Source organism: Tachyglossus aculeatus, chromosome 10 (genome assembly GCF_015852505.1).
Source record: "Tachyglossus aculeatus isolate mTacAcu1 chromosome 10, mTacAcu1.pri, whole genome shotgun sequence".
In the NCBI taxonomy this organism is placed as follows: Eukaryota; Metazoa; Chordata; class Mammalia; order Monotremata; family Tachyglossidae; genus Tachyglossus; species Tachyglossus aculeatus.
Genome location: NC_052075.1, coordinates 6188317 through 6206069, shown reverse-complemented (window position 1 = coordinate 6206069; position 17753 = coordinate 6188317). Strand labels below are relative to the sequence as shown.

The 17753-nt window shown below is 46.0% G+C and overlaps 1 protein-coding gene across 1 annotated transcript in view; it reads left to right on the top strand.

Moving 5' to 3' along the window:
• The first annotated feature begins 1183 nt into the window (after positions 1-1183).
• Positions 1184-17753, top strand: part of WLS (Wnt ligand secretion mediator) — a 93216-nt gene continuing 76646 nt past the window's right edge. Inside the window, exon 1 of the mRNA XM_038753239.1 lies at positions 1184-1557. Coding sequence (XP_038609167.1) covers positions 1452-1557 — 106 coding nt within the window. The 5' untranslated portion in view covers positions 1184-1451. The remainder of the gene's footprint in view (positions 1558-17753) is intronic.

Genomic DNA, 17753 nt, shown 5'->3' with positions numbered 1-17753 from the left:
TGCTTACTATCTGCATTGTATTGTACCCTCAATACACAGTTAAGTCCTATGCACAAAGTGCTGAACAAATGCCACTGATTAATCGATCAGTAAGTGTAAACTCGTTGTGGGGAGGGAATGTGTCCACCAACTCTTGTCATGTCATACTCTTCCAAGCACTTAGTACAGTGCTCTGCACACAGTAAATGTTCAATAAATATGATGAATTGATTGAAACAGCTTGTTCCGTGGAGAGGAACAGAAGAACTGGAGGACAGAAAGATGTATAACTGTTGCAAATGCTCAAAGCTCTAAAAAGGGGAATCCCACGCTCTAATACAGGCAGAAAAACAAAATCATATTGATGCGTTTGGCATGGCATTTTTCCCAAAGGAAAGCTCCAGGGATCTTGACCGCAGAGAGACATAAGCTCTTATCCATCAGCATTTAAGAGCTATTAATTAGTACTGGGGGGGGAGGGGATCCCTTCGGGAAGAGGGCAGGGACACCCGAAACATTCCGAACAAAAGACGGTTCGGAACGGTCGTGTTAGAAAAATAGCACTTAAATGTTGCACGTGTAATTGGCTCGTCTCCCCTAAATAGGGGTTGTCAGCCTGCAGGCTAATTCCCCGGGGTGGCACTTTTCAAAACTCCCCCTCCCTTCGAGAGAGAGAGAGAGAGAGAGAGAGAGAGAGAGAGAGAGAGAGAGAGAGAGAGAGAGAGAGAGAGAGAGAGAGAGGATGGCCTCGAATGGGGAGAATCTGGTCCAGCCCTAAAGGTGAAGGTGGACGGCCTATCCTGCTTCCCTCAGAGGAAAGGCTGGACAGAGGATGAAGGACCGGCCCTTTTCCCCTTCCACCTTGGGAAAGAACATAAAGGAGAGACAGGGAGAGAGAGAAAGAGAGATAAAGAGAGAGAGAGAGAGAAGGAGAGAAAGGAAGGGAGAGAGGGAGAGAAAAGCAAATCGTCTTGAAAATGGGCAGCAATCTCCAGGAGCTCTAGAGTGACACCAGAGTGTGTGAGCCACCGCCGAATGAGCCGAGGGGGGAGAAGGGGAGAGGGAGGGAGAGAGAGAGAGAGAGGAGAGAGAGGAAGAGAGAGAGAGAGAGGGAAGAGGGAGAGGCGGTGTCATGTGACCCACTTCCCTGCTCCTTTTCTCCTTTAAAGCGGCCACTGGCAGGCGAGCGCCGGCCACAATCACGGTGCTCAGTCCAGCGGCAGCCCGAGCCGGGGCCGTCCATCCCATCCCATCCCATCTCATCCCATCCCATCCCATCCCAGCCCGGTCCATCCCCGCTGCACTTTTTCCCACCTCCGAAGTTTTGCGGAGCCGGAGGAGGGGAAGAGAGGGAGAGGACCAGCTCGGATCCCGGGGAACGCGCTGGAGGAAAAAAAGGGGGAGAGAAAAAAAAAAAGGAAAGGGAGTAATTATAAACGGGGAAGGGGCAGGAAACTACTTGGCTCAAAAAAATGGCTGGGGCAATTATAGAAAACATGAGCACCAAGAAGCTGTGCATTGTTGGTGGAATTTTGCTCATTTTCCAAGTCATCGCTTTCCTCGTGGGAGGCTTGATTGGTAAGTCCTTAAACCTCTAAGCTCTGTGTGTGTGTGTGTGTGTTTGTGTGTGTGAATGCATGTATGTATGTATGCATGTATGTGTGTCCCCTCTCCCCCCACCTCCCCACGCTCTCTCTTTCTCTGTCTCTCTTTCTCTGTCTCTCTCATCTCTCTCTCTCTCTGTTTCTCTCCCCTTCTCCTCTCTGGCCCTTTCTCCCTCCTTTCCTGTTGTTTGGCTACTTGTTACAGTATCACTGCCTCGCTTCTATGATCTAATTAGTCCGCCTATTGTCGTTAAGGAAGCCGAGCTCCGTGGGACTCCGAGGGGCAGATTGCAGTCTGGAGGCAGAGAGAAAGGAAGGGGAAAAAGTTTTGGCCTAGTTTCAGTGTCTACTTAAAAAGAAAGAGGAGAAGGGGGAAAAAAATCTTAAGCATGGCGACTGATCGTGCGAGGAAGGGTTTGGTTACAAACTTGATTTCTTTCTTTTTTTTTTTCTTTCCCCTCTTTCCCGCACCCTCTTTCCTCCCTCTTCCCCGTAGACCCCGTGGCTACAGCTCCAGCCCCGGCCGACCCCCTCCCCATTGTGTGGCTACAGATTTGTGGATTCTAGGAGGGAAATGTGGATTTGGGGGGCGAGGGGAGGCAGTGGGGCTTGTTTTGCATTTTCGGCGCCGACCCCTTTCACTTTTCCAACTTTCGACTCCCTCTTTCCTCCCCCCATCGACCCCTCCAGCCCCTGTGGGTTGCGGTTCAGGGGGACTGAGAGGGGTCGGGGACGGGGAATTAATTGGGGGGTGGGTGGGAATGGAGGAATGAATGGAGGGGGGCAAATGGGGCCTTAGCAAATCTCCCCCTCCTGCAGCCCATCTCCTGGGGTGGGGGGCGGTGCTTCCGGACCCCCGGATCGCCCCCCAGGCCTCTCGCCCGGTTAGTAAACCAAGGCCCCCTTTCCTTAAGCGAAACCAGAATTTTTCTCCAGGCTTCCGGGTGAGGGGTGGACCTGCCCAGGAGGAGGGGGGAAGACGCCCCTCTCCCCCTCTTCCTCCCCTTCCCCTCTGCACCCTCCCCCCAACCTTGACCCTGGGTTTCCCTGAATCTTGTGGGGGGGGGGGGGGGGGGGGCGTGGGGAGTGGAGGAGGGAGAGAGAAACTCCACCCCAAACTTTCCAGCAGGCGGGGCCGGGATTTATTTCCACCCTGCTTGGGGAGATTTCGGTGCACCAAGTTTTTGTGGGGTTGTGTGTTTTTGTGTGTGTGTGTCTTTAATGAAGTTTGCTGGAGGGCCCGAATCCCATCTCTTGGTTTAAAAACCCCCTCTGGCTGAAATATTCCTTAGGATGAAACTTTAGGTCATCTTGGAAAGTGACTGTGATTTTTGTTTCTGGGATATGGGAAGCAAAAACCCCCGGGGCGGTCAAGCAATCTTCCCCTTGAGTATTCTGCTCCAATCTTTGGTCACATCTGGATTGATCAGTCTTCAGGGAAGGGGGAGGGAGGGGGAAAAGCACACTTGGGCTGGTTGGAGGAATGGGGTGGGGATGGGGGGCGACTCAGGAGTTTGGAAAAGTAAGGGGGAAGCCAGGCTCGTGGCTGGGAAATAGGTTTACGTGCGTGTTTTTTGTTTGGAGCTGGGTTTGGTGCAAGCAAATTAAAGGAGTCTGTCATCCTGTAACCGTCGCAACATCCAAGCAAATTGTTTTTTAAAAAAAAGGAGGGGGGAAGGATAAAAACTTGACTGGCGGAGCAAGGGTGGGGGTGGATTTCAAAAGACTGTTTTTCCCTTAAATATAGAAAAGCTGAACTCCATTCAGTTTAGTCCTTAATTTGGGGCAGATTTCTTGGTGTCTGTCCCCTCCAAACCCCTTCATCTCTCCCCCAACCTCCCTTTTTACTGGGTTCTCTAACCCCTCCACCAAGGTTCAAGTTGTGTGTTGCAGACGCTTATTGGTAGCATGGATTCTCCATGTTTTCTCCTGTATTGGGTTATTCGAGGCTCTTAATACTCTCGCTGAGAACTGGCAACAGCCTCGCTGATGCTCCTGACAATGATTGTGCAGCGGTTACAATTACACCTCTTGTCTCCCTTGATGAGCAGTTGCAGTTAGATGCCATCCGATCGCGTATGATTTCAGTGGCAGACCGTAATTAAAATTTCTTACACCTTATGCTTTCAGAATGAAATTGGTCTATTATCCCTGTCTGACCTTCATCGCTCTTTGAGGTTTTTGCACAAGCGGTGAACGGAGGGTGGTTCGGTAGTGTGTGTGTGTCTGTGTGTGTGTGTTTGAACGCTGATGGGAGGAGGAACCCATTATAAACTGGGGCAGTTTTCTAAGGTTATTCTCTAGAAAACCCATCGGACAGCAGAAGGGGATGAGACACTGTAGAGTTTCGTGCTCTTTTCCCCCCGCCCCCTTCCCTGAAGACTGATCGGGATGTGACCAAAGATTGGAGCAGAACACTGAAGGGAAGATTGCTTAAACGCCCCTGAGTTTTTTCCTCCCATATTCTAGAAGCAAAATCACACTCACTTTCCAAGATGACCCAAAGTTTCATCCCAAGGAATATTTCATCCAAAGGAGGTTTTTAACTAAGAGGTGGGATTTATTTTTTTAAAGCCGCTAAGCTTTGAACTCAACAATCCATTTATCCCCAATTTGGAAATCCCAAAAGTGGTATGATTTTTTTTTTTTCTGTCGTCTGGGGCACATGGCTTCAGTCTGCAGGCATCGAAGATTCATTCATAACTTTCTAGTGCACTTTTAATAAACCGGCTGGAACTTTTGCAGTAGAATTTGGTCATTATATTTTGATCCTTGGGGCAATGCTGAGAATATTGTGTCTGTTACTTTGCCATTTTGGCAAGGAGAACCTTAATACAGTGTCTGTTTCTTGTTATATTGAATCTCCCAAGCACTTAGTATAGTGCTTTGCATACAGAAAGCCCTGAAGAAATATGATTAAATGAATAAACTTGTCAGGGATGCATATTTGAAAGTTCATTTGATGCCTGTTGGAAATTTAGTGATAAACACTAAAATTTGATGATGCAATACTCAGGTTTGAATGTGGTACAGAAAGCTGAGCAGGAGGAATATTATACTTAGACTGGACCATGTTTGAAATTTAGATTTTGGAGAAAGCGAACACAATCAATTTACTTTAATAGACATGTTGGCATTTTGTCCTTTGCCCTATCTGTAACAAAAGAATCCCTTTCAGAGCAAAGTACTCTTCGTTAGAACTTAAATATGCCACAGTGTTTGGTATTACTCCATCATAGCAGTGCAAAATTTTCCTCCTTGCACTGTGAACAATTTGCTGATAAAGTGGCATTCTATGTTTGAAATTTGTAAGTTCCCCATTAAGCATGTATTCTATTAGACTGTGAGCCCGTTGTTAAGCGCTTAGTACAGTGCTCTGCACACAGTAAGCGCTCAATAAATACGATTGATGATGATGTTGGGTGGGGACTGTTTCTATATGTTGCCGACTTACACTTTCCAAGCGCTTTGTACAGTGCTCTGCACAAAGTAAGCGCTCAATAAATACGATTGAGTGAATGAATGAATCTCCTGAAAGAAAGTAAAAGATATTCCTGTTGTGGGTTTTTTTAAGCCTGTATTCGGTTTACTTGCAGAAAGATCCCTGTTTAAGAAGCCATATGTGGAATATGTGGCATTTATTTCAATATTTCAATATTTATTTGAAATGGGAAGAACAAGGGCCAAACAAACTTCGAATTAACCAGGTTCAGTTTGTTCTCTAATAAAGAGATCAGATAGTTGGTATGGCAGTTGGTCAGAATTACTTCATTCAAAATAGTGAGCAATATTGATTTACCTGGCTTTACCGAATTAGGAAAGATCACCAATGAGGAAGAAAGTACATGCCTTTTTAGATTAAAGATGAAGCATTTTTGTTGGTATCTGCTTGGTTGCCCCCTTGGTTTTTCAATGAACCATTTCCCTTGAGATCAAGGGGTTAAGTTTTAGGCTTTGTGGGGTTTTCCCAGGGAAGTCTCCAGGCTGGGTTGGAACCCGTTGGGAAAACTTTGGGTTTCAAGCTTTCCTTTGACTGGCTAATCTGGGTAGCTTTAGTATGGGTTTTACAATAAGCTATTTATCCATATCCTCCCAGGCAAAAACACCAGTTCTCTATCTTGCTTACAGGCATGTTTTAAGGATTAATTAAGATTTATGAAGCACCTTGAAGATGTTACATATTGTCTCCCAATGCTTTATGACCTAAGTGGGGAATTTCCAGTGTAAAAGTTGAAAGGGACGATATGTCACAGTTAACCTAGGGCATGGGGGAGAGAGTAGGAAGTTTGCTTGCCAGCTTCAATTTGCATCCCATGTAAAGCCGATCTTATATTACTGAAATGAAGGTGGTAACTAAACTACAGTAGTTTTCTTCCATGCATGTGCAATTTATTTTTGTTCCGAAGAGGCATGGAATTTAAAGTTTCTAGCCCCGCTTGTTTATGCTAGAGGGGAAACCACGCAGGCATCATGGGAGAGTAGAGACCGACCCTAAAGATAAGTGACACTGAATTATTGGGAATGCATGACAACAGGTGGTATTGGTGACTATGTTGATAGTCCCCCTAACAGCAGTCGGTGGGGGTTGAAGAGACTGAAAACACAGTTCACATTCTCATTTTTTCCTTCAGGTATCATCGTCTCAAAAGAAAAAGTCAGGATTTTGTGACGGATTAATTCCACTGCCTTATTGGCATTCCTCAGGAATGAGAGGCTGTGTCTGAAGAGGGCCAGGCATATCTTTTTGGAAAGACATTTTCTAGTGGAAAATTCCCCTTTGATGCAAATAAGCATGGGCAAACCACCAAGCTAATGCTAGCAGGGATGGCCTCAGGGAGGCAAAGCTAATGTTTCTGGAACCATGTACCTCACTCTTGTCTGCTGCTGAGCCTGCCCTGATTGCAGGAAATCCACCCGATTGGCAGAGTAGTTTGGGCCTCCCCTAGTCCTCTGCTCCCACTCACTCCTTCCTCCAACCGGGCTGGTCCTGTAGATGCCAACTTCTCATTGTGAAAGCTGGGGTGAAAAGCAGGGCAGGGATGTTAGAGACGGGCAGGGGGATGGGAGCAAGTTCCCATCACCAGTGATTGTGAGAATCATCTCAGTCCTAAATGGGAAAACTCTCCCATCTTGGAGTGGGATCAGTAACGGGAGTCAGTAACAGATATTTATGTACATATGTGTTATTTATTTATATTCATTCATTCCATCATATTTATTGAGCTCCTACTGTGTGCAGAGCACTGTACTAAACGCTTGGGAAGTACAAGTCGGCAACATATTGAGATGGTCCCTACCCAACAACAGGCTCACAGTCTAGAAACGGGCTTGATGTCTGCCTCCCCCTCTAGACTGCGAACTCGTTGTGGGGAGGGAATGGGTCTGCTTATTGGTGTATTGTACTCTCCCAGACACTGAGTACAGTGCTTCACACGCAGTAAGCGCTCAATAAATACAATGGAATGAATAAATATTTAGGTGGATAGGATGGCTTTCAGTTGTGGGCCAAAACAAAACATTAAAAAACCCTGTTTGTAGGACTTCTAACATGCTGTATTGTTAGCTGGTTAATGAGAAAGATTTTGCTCGCTAGATTAAGATAAGGGAGTTTGTCCAGTTGTGGGAGAAAAATTGCAGCGGCTTGCCTTCTGCAGCCTGGACCAGAGAGTCTGTCTTCTGAAAAAAGTCTGCACACGCCAGGCGTGGCAACTTCTCCCAAGTCTCAACCAGCCTGGATAATTGTGTGAATCATTTGTTAAGTGACTGAACAGTTATCAACAATGCAGTTCATTATTTATGGTGTTTGGATGCTGCTACTTGAGGGATTATTGTATGGCTCCCTGTTCTTCAGGCAGTAATTTGGGTTTTGTTTTGGAGGCCTAAGTAATTCCTAAAAAGGAGAAGGATCCAGATGGAAAGGAATTGGGAAGCCCTGTAGAATAGGGGAAGATACTGGAAATGAAAGATCAAAACTCTGTTCATAACAGAATATGTGTGTATGTATTTTTTTAATTACTAGAGGCTCTGGCAGACGTACAGTTAGAGTGAATGGGTGCGTTTTGCACTTTAGACATGAATGCTGATGGACCTTTTTTATTCATTGTAAGATTTCCTTGAGCCTGCAATCTTGGCAAAGGCTCTGGGAGCTGATGAAAAAACAAGGCAGGAAATGGTCGTGTCTATTTAGTTTAGGTCTTCTCCATTCTCCTTAAAGAGCTGCAACCAGGGTTTAATGGGTAAATGTGCCAGAAACTGACTGTTCCCAAACAAACCTCCCTGCTGGGAGGGAAAGGGAAAAGGGGACAGGTTGGGGGAGAGGAGACACAGCCCCAGTGAACTAGCATTTTAGGTTTCTTCCCCCCACCCCCAACATTAATTTTCAGAGCAGTTTCCACCTGACAGGACACCTGGCTGGACTATGGAAAGTGTACTCTTTAGTTTGAGAATAACATGGACCATTCGTCAAGTATTTTATCTAACAACTAAGTAAATCTTGCAAGGCAAATAAAACTGTCTTGCAAACAGGAAGGGGCCAATTTGGCCCGGGACAGGCTGGAATTCAAGGCATTTGTCTGGCACTCGTCTGGAACCGTGCCCCTGCCTGGACACGGGGTGGCTGCTACTGACCGTTCTGCTTTGACCCAGAAGTAACAGATGCACGTTGGAACGCACAACATCATGTACTGACATCATTTGCAATCTTTTACGGCAATTTGCGGAGCCATCGGTGAATCAGTTGATGGTATTTATTGAGCACTTACTGTGTGCAGAATACCGTACCAGGCGTTTGGAAGAGTACAGTAATCCAGAGTTGGTAGACACGTTCCCTTACGGTCTAGAATCACCCGGAGAGCTCATTCAGCTCCCTGCGAACATGGATGTCACTTCCAAGCCTGCCCATCTTGGTGACAGGAGCAGAGGCGGAGGGAGATTAGGTGCTTTAAAGGTGTCTGGTTTACCAACTGCTTAGTACAGTGCTCCTTACACAGTAAGTGCTCAATAAACACCATTGATCGATATCGATGCCAGAAGGGGAACAGATCAGCTGTAAACAAGCCCAGTGAGCACCCCTCTCATCCAGGATGTGGCAGAAGGGTTGAGAAATCACAGGCCTCCCTGGGAGTGTGGCACTTGGCTGTAGTTCCCCCTTATGTCTACCCTTTCATGAGCTAATGATGTTGATCGACTGTCTCCTAAATTGGATGCACTGCGCTAAGTTCTTGGGAAAGTACAAAAAGAAGCAAAAGACCTTTTCCCTGCCCATTAGGTTCCTGGAATCCAAGGGTGGAAATTGTTCCAGTTTTATTTTGGAGGCTGTGATTTTTTCCCCAGCCGGGTACTTTGTGGGCATTTGGCAGGAGGCTGTGAGCAAAGGGGTGTCCAGGACTGAGTGCTTCAGTGGCTATCTTACTCCACCTCCTCAATCAACCAGAATTGTGTATTGAGCCCGTACTCGTGGCAGAACACCATACTAAGCCTGTGGGAGAGTTCAATAGAAGACACAAACCTTGCCCATGAGTAGTTTACAATCTAGCAGGCTGTAGATACTCTGGGCTTCTGTAGCATCCTTCCAAAACCTACAGCCAAAACCTATAGCTGCTTAATAAATATTGACTGCCAAGGATTTGGACCTCTAGGCTTGAGTTGCACATTCAGATTTCCTGATTTCACTCCCAGACAGACACCACCCAGTTACCCTGGAACTGTAGAATGTGGTGAGGAAAGAGGTTTCAAATTCCCCTTCCCGTCTCTACTTTAAGGTTCTCACAGGATGATTACCTTTTTGTATTTCTTGATTTAATTAAAAAAAGAATCCTGAAATAATAATCTTAATGTCTTTTCCTTTGTGTACTTAATTCCTCTTTCAATTTGAGAAAGGAAACACCTAGCTAATCTCTTGACGGAATGACATAATTGGAGCATATTTGTGCTGTTCGGTGTGGTTTTTTTAAGTATGCCGTGAGTAGAAAACAAATTCCTAGCTTCATCACTCTGAGGAGGGTGTGGTACATTCTCCTCCTCATGCTTCAGGAAGTTTTGCAACTCAAAAAATTACACATTTTTTTGTTTGCTCTGTCTTTAAGTTTCCCAATCCAGACCTCATGTGCCTAGCCCATTTCAGTGTTATGGGAGCTGTTCTGAGCCTCCAACCAGTCAGGTTTTCCATACCTCACTTCCGTTCTCCCTGTGGCACCCGCAAAATCCAAATTTCAGTGAGACTGTAAACTCCTTGAGGGCAGGGATCCTGTCTACTAAATGCTATTGCACTCTCCCAAGCACTTACTATAGTGCTCTGCGCACTGTAGGACCTCAATATTCCAGTTGTAAACATTTTTATGTCTGCCTCACCTATTAGAGTATAAGCTCCTTGTGAGCAGAGAAAATGTCACTTTGTTGTTCTGTACTTTCCAAACACCTAATCCTGTGCATCTACTTAGACTATGAGCTCATAGGGTACATGTACTGTGTCCAATTAACTAAGCATACCATAAAAAAGTGGACACTCAATGCAGTTACTATTACTGCTTTTAGTTGTGAGCACCAGCAAGTGGAAACACTCCTATATCAATCAATCTTATTTACTGAGCACATACTGTGTGCAGGGCACTATACTAAGTGATGCAGAGAGAACAACTGATTACAATGAAAATTTTATTTTGTAATTCAAATAAATGAAGGAACTTATACGATGTATCAGCTCAGGGTGACTATTTTGGAGAACTTTTCCCTAAGGAAACTCTGTTCTGACCCTGAATCTGTATGTGAAAGCCAAACTGCATAACGCTGTTTAGCGCTGATAGAGCCAGACTGGCAAGATGGTCAAGGGAAGAATAAACCACTAGTCCACTGCAGGAACCCCTGACTGGGGTTTAGACTGTGAGCCCACTGTTGGGTAGGGACTGTCTCTATGTGATGCCAATTTGTACTTCCCAAGCGCTTAGTACAGTGCTCTGCACATAGTAAGCGCTCAATAAATACGATTGATTGATTGATTGGTGGAGAATGTACTGGAATTTTCCACTTTACTTGTTAATAGCACTTATTGAGCACTTTACTATGTGCAGAGGACTATACTAAACCTTTGGGAGAGTACAATAGCTGTAGTAGTAATAATAATAAGTATGGTATATGTTAAGCGCTTACTACGTGCTAGGCACTGTACTCCCCCTTCTAGACTGTGAGCCCGCTGTTGGGTAGGGACCATCTCTATATGTTGCCAACTTGTACTTCCCAAGCGCTTAGTACAGTGCTCTGCACACAGTAAGCGCTCAATAAATATGATTGAATGAATACTAAGCAAATCGGGTTGCTGTCAGCAAATCAGTCCCTGTCCCATGCCCCAGTCTCAATCCCCATTTTACAGATGAGGTAACTGAGACCCAGAGAACTAAAGTGACTTGCCCGAGGTCACACAGCGGACAAGTGGCAGAGCTGGGAATAGAACCCATGACCTTCTGACTCCCAGGCGTGGTCCCTGCCCTCAATCAATGGAATTCACTGAGTGCTTACTGTGTGCACAGCAGTGTACTAAGAGCTTGGGAAAGTGCAAAATAATAGAGTTAGCAGATGTGATCCCTGCCCATTATCTCTCTTTATTGTGAATTGTACTTTCCAAGCACTTACTACAGTGCTCTACACACAGTAAGCGCTCAATAAATATGATTGAACGAATGAATGAAGGCGAATGAACAAGGCTTCTCAGGCAGGAGGGTCGGAGCAGAGAGCTGCATGGGTTGATCTTTTGGGTCTACTTTTCCACCGTTCAGGGTGTGAACAGATGGATTTGGACTCACCCGCATTGCTCAGGTTGGGAGGGGGACCCTGCTGGGTGGGTGTGAAAGCCATTCAGATGCCTGCATAATGGACTAATACAGGGAGATCAGATAGGTGGCCCAATGGGGTTGGGGTCTCCTAGCATCCCAAGGTGGCATTTTTCAGATATGCGGACTTCCAGCCCCAACAGGTAGAGCTGTCTGCCTCCATGTGGGTTCTGGTCGTGCCGAACTGTGACATCTACTAGCTACTTGTGTAGTGCACAGTTTTACGAACTGCCTAGGTAGTTGACTGGAAAATGACTCAGGTCACATCGTTAAGAAGCAGGAGGGACTTAAAAACTTTTTTTCAGTCTGCTGTCAGGTTCTCTCTGGGTCCACACACATCCACTGAGTTCCCTGCTCTGTCCTTGCTACCTGAGACAAACCTTTTAATCGCTCAGTGGTACAGGGCACTGTACTAAGTACTTGTTGCTGGATTTTACTTTCCAAGCACGTGGTACAGTGCTCTGCACATAGTAAGCGCTCACTAAATGCGATTGAATGAATGATTGAAAGTACAAAGTTAGTACACACAATCTCCAGCCCCTAAGAAGCTTACAGTCAAGTGAGGGAGACAGGCACTAAAATAATTACCCAGAGGAGGAAGGAGAGAGGATCAAAGCAAGTGAGTGCTTAGCCTTCTAGGCTGAAACTGCTCCCAGAGAGCTGTAAGGTATTTCTTCAGAGAATTAACAATAATGGATGCTGTCAGAGCACTTACTAGTCACGAAGCTTAATTGCCAAGTCCCTATAAGGTGTCTGTAGGGGGAGTTTAGGTGATGCCTTGTTCTGCGCTTCACTCTGATTGACTGAAAGGTTGTCCTGTTGGAGAATGAGCTCCTTTTTCGTTCTGATTCTTCGAACACTTAACGGCGCTCATTTAAATGATAACTCCTGCCTGAGATCAGGAATGCCTCTCAGAGAGGAAAAGACACGTACACACATTCCAGTGTTTCCTTGTTCTGGTTGCTAGTTCTGGCTTGTGTGAAGCAGGCTCTCAGTTTTAACACATACGTGTCTGGGCGAAGTGAAATCGTCTCTCTCCAATGGAAGACGGGATTTTTATTGATAGATTCCATGTGTGGAGGCTTTGAAAATTACCTCGTTATGAATCAGGATGTGACTTGTAAAAAGAGAAGCCACCTCTTCAAAAGAGCGGCTCCCCCGAAGTTCTGTCCTGGAGAGAAGCTTAGAGCATCTGTGTCTCCATGACTAACGTTGGGTCTCTGCTGGTTTTGAAATCTTCCATTTTCAAAGATGTGGTTGCTTGGCAATTGGTAGGTGAAAAAAGTTGACACCCACCTTTGGCAGCTGTTCAGTATTCAACATTACACCAGGTAGCAAAAATGGATACCTGGAAGGGATGAATGAACCCGGGTACGGGTGTCACTTCTTGTGTGTGGGGGATGTCTTTACAGAGAAATGGCAGTGGACCCAGTTTTATGTTGCCTCAGACAGGGATCATGTACAAATGACATGCAAGATCCTATGAGTGTGTGGCATGCAGTCATCTAGATGAAAGGTCAAGAGTTCTAATCTTGGATCTGCCACTTTTCTGTTGTGTGACCTTGGGTGAGTCACTTACTGTCTCTGTGCCCCAGTTACCTCATCTGCAAAAGGGGGATTAAGACTGTGAGTCCTGTGTGGGACATGGACGGTGTCCAACCTGATTGCCTTGTATCTACCCCAGCCCTTAGTACAGTGTCCGACACATAGTAAGCACTTAGCACATACCTTTTTTTAAAGTAAAAAAAAAATAAAAAAAGCTTTTCTCAGGTCTTTTCCTGCTGTGCCCATTGAGGACCCTTTTGATTTGAGAGCCAAGATCTGCAGGTTAAGGTCCTGCCTGAGCTTCATTCATTCATTCCATTGTATTTATTGAGCACTTACTTTGTGCAGAGCACTGTACTAAGTGCTAGAGAAGTGCAAATCGGCAACATATAGAGATGGTCCCTACCCAACAATGGGCTCACAGTCTTGGGGAAGGAACCCATGTCTGTGTAGTTTGGAGTTAGACTAGTAACTTCTCAATCAGTAGTATTTATTGAGCACCCACCAGGTGCAGTGTACTGTACTAAGCACCTAGGAGAGTACAATAAAGTAGTCATGAAGCTCATTGTTGGCAGGGAATGTGTCTATTGTTTTATTGTACTCTCCCAAGCACTTAGTACAGTGCTCTGCACATAGTAAACACTCAATAAATACAATTGACTGTCCTTTAAAAAGTTTACAATTCAACAGTGGAGACAGAGACTAAAATCTCTGGGCTGTCGGGGCTTGTAGTCCTGGTAAATAATAATAATAATAATAATAGTAATAATGGCATTTATTAAGCGCTTACTATGTGCAAAGCACATGGGGAGGTTACAAGGTGATCAGGTTGTCCCACAGGGGGCTCACAGTCTTAATCCCCACTTCACAGATGAGGTAGCTGAGGCACAGAGAAGTTAAGTGACTTGCCCAAAGTCACTCAGCAGACAAGTGGCGGAGCCGGGATTTGAACCTATGACCTCTAACCCCAAAGCCCTGGGCTCTGGGTAAATGGGTAAATGAGCTGGGCTGTCTGTAAACACCATGGCCACTGTGCTTGCTGGAGTCATAATCCCCCACCCCAACTTGAGACAGCACAAAACCAGGAGGGACGTGTACCCCTCAACCTTGGCTCACCTTGCCGTGGCCTGGCCAGGGCCAAAGCAGGTGTCCCTAAATTAGCAGATGTTGAAAGAGTGTAATATGAATCCAGTTTTCACATGGTAAAAAGAGATTGGGTTCCGAGTCCCCCTGCCACCCCCTACAAAGTGCGAGTGTGACTAGTGCAAAGAAATTGTGTGTAAAGCGAGACGAGACACTATTTACTGGGCCAGTTAGAGCTGTTCTTGGTTCAAAGGACAGTTACAAGAGAATAAACGGCAGGGAAAGGTTGGGAAAGCAGAAGCAGCCAGGCCTGGTGGAAAGAGCATGGGACTTGGAGACAGAGGATGTGAATTCTAATGCTGGCTTTGCCACATGTCTACCATGTGACCTTGGGCAGTTGCCCAACTTCTGTGCCTCAGTTACCTCATCTGTAAAATGAGGATTAAGACTGTGGGACATGGAGTGGCTCCAACCTGATTAGTTTGTACCTATTCTGGTGCTTAGTACAGTGCCTGGCACCTAGCGTTTAACAAATACCATTAAAAAAAAAAAAGAACATGGAGAAAGAGAATGGGTAGAGATTGTCTCTGTTGCCGAACTGTACTTTCCAAGCGCTTAGTACAGTGCTCTGCACACAGTAAATGCTCAATAAATACGATTGAATGAATGAATGAATGAATGAATGGATTAAGAGGGCAGGATACCAGTACCTGGTCCCCGAGACTGAAGACCAAGCCAGAGAACATAAATTTGGGTCCCGGGGTAACCTTGGGTCCCTTTGTAGATTATCAGTTTTCTTTATCATCCTCAGTGCCTGAATGTCCCCATCCCACCCGCTGCCTAACAACCTTTGGTGGTCTAGAGTAAGAAAACAGAGAAGGAGCGAAGTCAAGAGATGATGAAACAAATTGGAAGTGGCCCATTCTGTGTAGGCATGCCCCGTTGTTCGAATAATAACATTGTGGCCCTCCGAGGAGTTTTGTAGCCTAGCGTGTGGTCTGGAGGTGAGGAGAGGGAATGCTTCTACTGGATTTGACTGTTCCTGGGTCTGGTTCAGGGCGAGATCTTTTGAGCTAAGCCATCTCTCTGGTACATTTGTAACTGAGATGGAAAAGAAGAAGCAGCGTGGTCTACTGGATAGACAACAGGCCTGGGAGTCAAAATGACGTGGATTCTAATCCCGGCTCTGCCACCGTGATCTTAGGCAAGTCACTTCTTTCATCTGTAAAATGGGGATTAAGACTGAGCTCCATGTAGGACATGGATTGTGTCCAACCTGATTATCTTGTCTCCACTCCAGCGTTTAGTACAATGCCCGGCCCGGCATTTAACAAATACCATTTAATAGAAACAGAAACAGCTGAGGGTAGTAATGGTTCCCTTGAGGAAAAGGGAACCCGGGAACCCGCTTTTTTGGGTTCCCAGGGGAGTCCGGACATCTCTGCTGCCTTCCAGCCAACCAGCAAAGCGTGACCGAGGAGGAGGCAGATGATCCGTGCGTTCTATGGGTGTGCGGCATATATGTCTAGTGGGTGGGAGTGTATCCACCCATTCATCCAAGTTCCTAAGATCTATTAAAACATGTGGGTGAAATATGTGCCTCAGGGGCAGGCAGAAACCTCCCCGGCCTACCTAGATTGACTCTTGGCTGTGGAACCAAGCAGCATTGGAGAACACGGGCACGAGGAGGAAGTGTGAGAATCAGGAAAAAAAAGTGTCAAGAGTGTTTCCAGTGAGGGATTGGGAATTCTGTTTGGGGCGGGGCTGGCCAGCCACTGTCTCTATATGTTGCCAACTTGTACTTCCCAAGCGCTTAGTACAGTGCTCTGCACACAGTAAGCGCTCAATAAATATGATTGATTGATTGATAGGGGGCTAGGGGAGGGAGCGGCCTCCAGGCCCCTCTCCGGAGCCTCTTCCTGGGAGGTTTTCATCGAAATTGGGGGCAGGTCCTGAAGCTGGCATGGAGCCCTTTGCGAATGGGCAACAGTGCCATATCCAGTCAATCAATCAACCGTATTTATTGAGCACTTACTGTGTGCAGAGCATTGTACTAAGTGCTTGGGAGAGTAAACACAATATAACATACATTCCCTGGCCACAGCGAGCTTACAGTCTACTCCTCACCTCTTCCCTGTGTTCACTGGATTCTTCCTTCCTTCTTAGAGAGTACATGGGCCTGGCAAACCCAAGCCCCGATCCCTGTAGACTGTAAGCTCGTTGTGGGCAGGGAGTGTGTCTACCAACTGTGTTATATTGGACTCCCTCAAGCTCTTAGTACAGTGCTCTGCACACAGTAAGTTTTCAGTAAATAAGAGAGCTTGCTTGTAGGAGAGGGAAAGAGTTAGATGGCTTTGACAGGCTTCTAATTCTCTAATTCCTGGCTCTGCCACTTGTCTGCTGTGTGACCTTGGGCAAGTCACTTCACTTCTCTGGGCCTCAGTTACCTCATCTGTAAAATGGGGATTGAGATTGAGCCCCACGTGGGACAACCTGATTACCTGGTAACCCCCCCAGTGCTTAGAACAGTGCTTTGCACATAGTAAGCGCTTAACAAATACCATTGTTATTATTATTATTCTCTGGGCTTCAGTTACCTCAACTGTAAAATGGGGATTGCGACTGTAAGCCCAGTGTGGGACAGGGACTGTGTTCAACCCGATTTGCTGGTATCCACCCCAGCGCTTAATAAAGTGCCTGGTACTCAGTAAGCACTTAACAAATACCATTATTATTATTATTATTATTGTTAATAAAAGATAATATCTTGCACCCAAGTGAACTTTCACAGTAGTAATAGAGTTTAGCGTGTAGAGTAGCAGTAAGAGTTTAGTGTGTGCAGAGCACTGTACTAAGCACTGGTAAAGGGTATAGTCTGCGTCGCTCTGATTTACTCCCTTTGCTTTTCCCCCTCCTCATAGTCACACAGCACTTATGTATATATCTGTAATTTTATTTATTTGTATTGATGTCTGTCTCCCTCACTCTAGACTGTGAGCTTGTTGTGGGCATGGATTGTCACTATTTACTGTTGTACTGTACTTTCCCAAGTGCTCAGTACAATGTTCTGCACACAGTAAGCACTTAATAAGTATGATTGAATGAATGAATGAATATATAGGTGGGAATTAGATATGGACCCTGTCCCTTGAGGGGCTCAAATCTTTGAAAACCACACAGTGACTCTTTAACGGTTCTTTCGTTCCTCCTCCCCACACTCTCCCCTTCTTCCCACGTGTTGATGATCTTGCGTTTCGATGTAGACTCCCCTTCTAGGCCGACCTTTGACCCCCATCTCCATGCCAATCCTGAGTGCAACATCCCAGTTTGGAGCGAGTGGCAGAGATCGTAGTCGGCCCAGCTTTCTGTTCTGCATTAACAGTGAGGGCATTTGTTAAGCGCTTACTGTCAAGCCCTGGTCTGAGTGCCGGGGTTAGAGACAAGCTAATCAGGTTGGACACAGTCTCTGTCCCACATGGGCCTCACAGTCCTAATCCCCATTTACAGATGAGGTAACAGGCACAGAGTAGTGAAGAGACTTGCCCGAGGTCACACAGCAGACGGTAGAGTCAGGATTTGAACCCAGGTCCTTCCGAATCCCAGGCCCGTGCTTTATCCACTAGACCATGCTGTTTGTCTTAGAAGCGCAGAATGCATTATCTCACCCCAGAGTTCCCGAGGATTAAAGAACAGCATCTCCTCCTTCTGAAGCTGTCTCCTG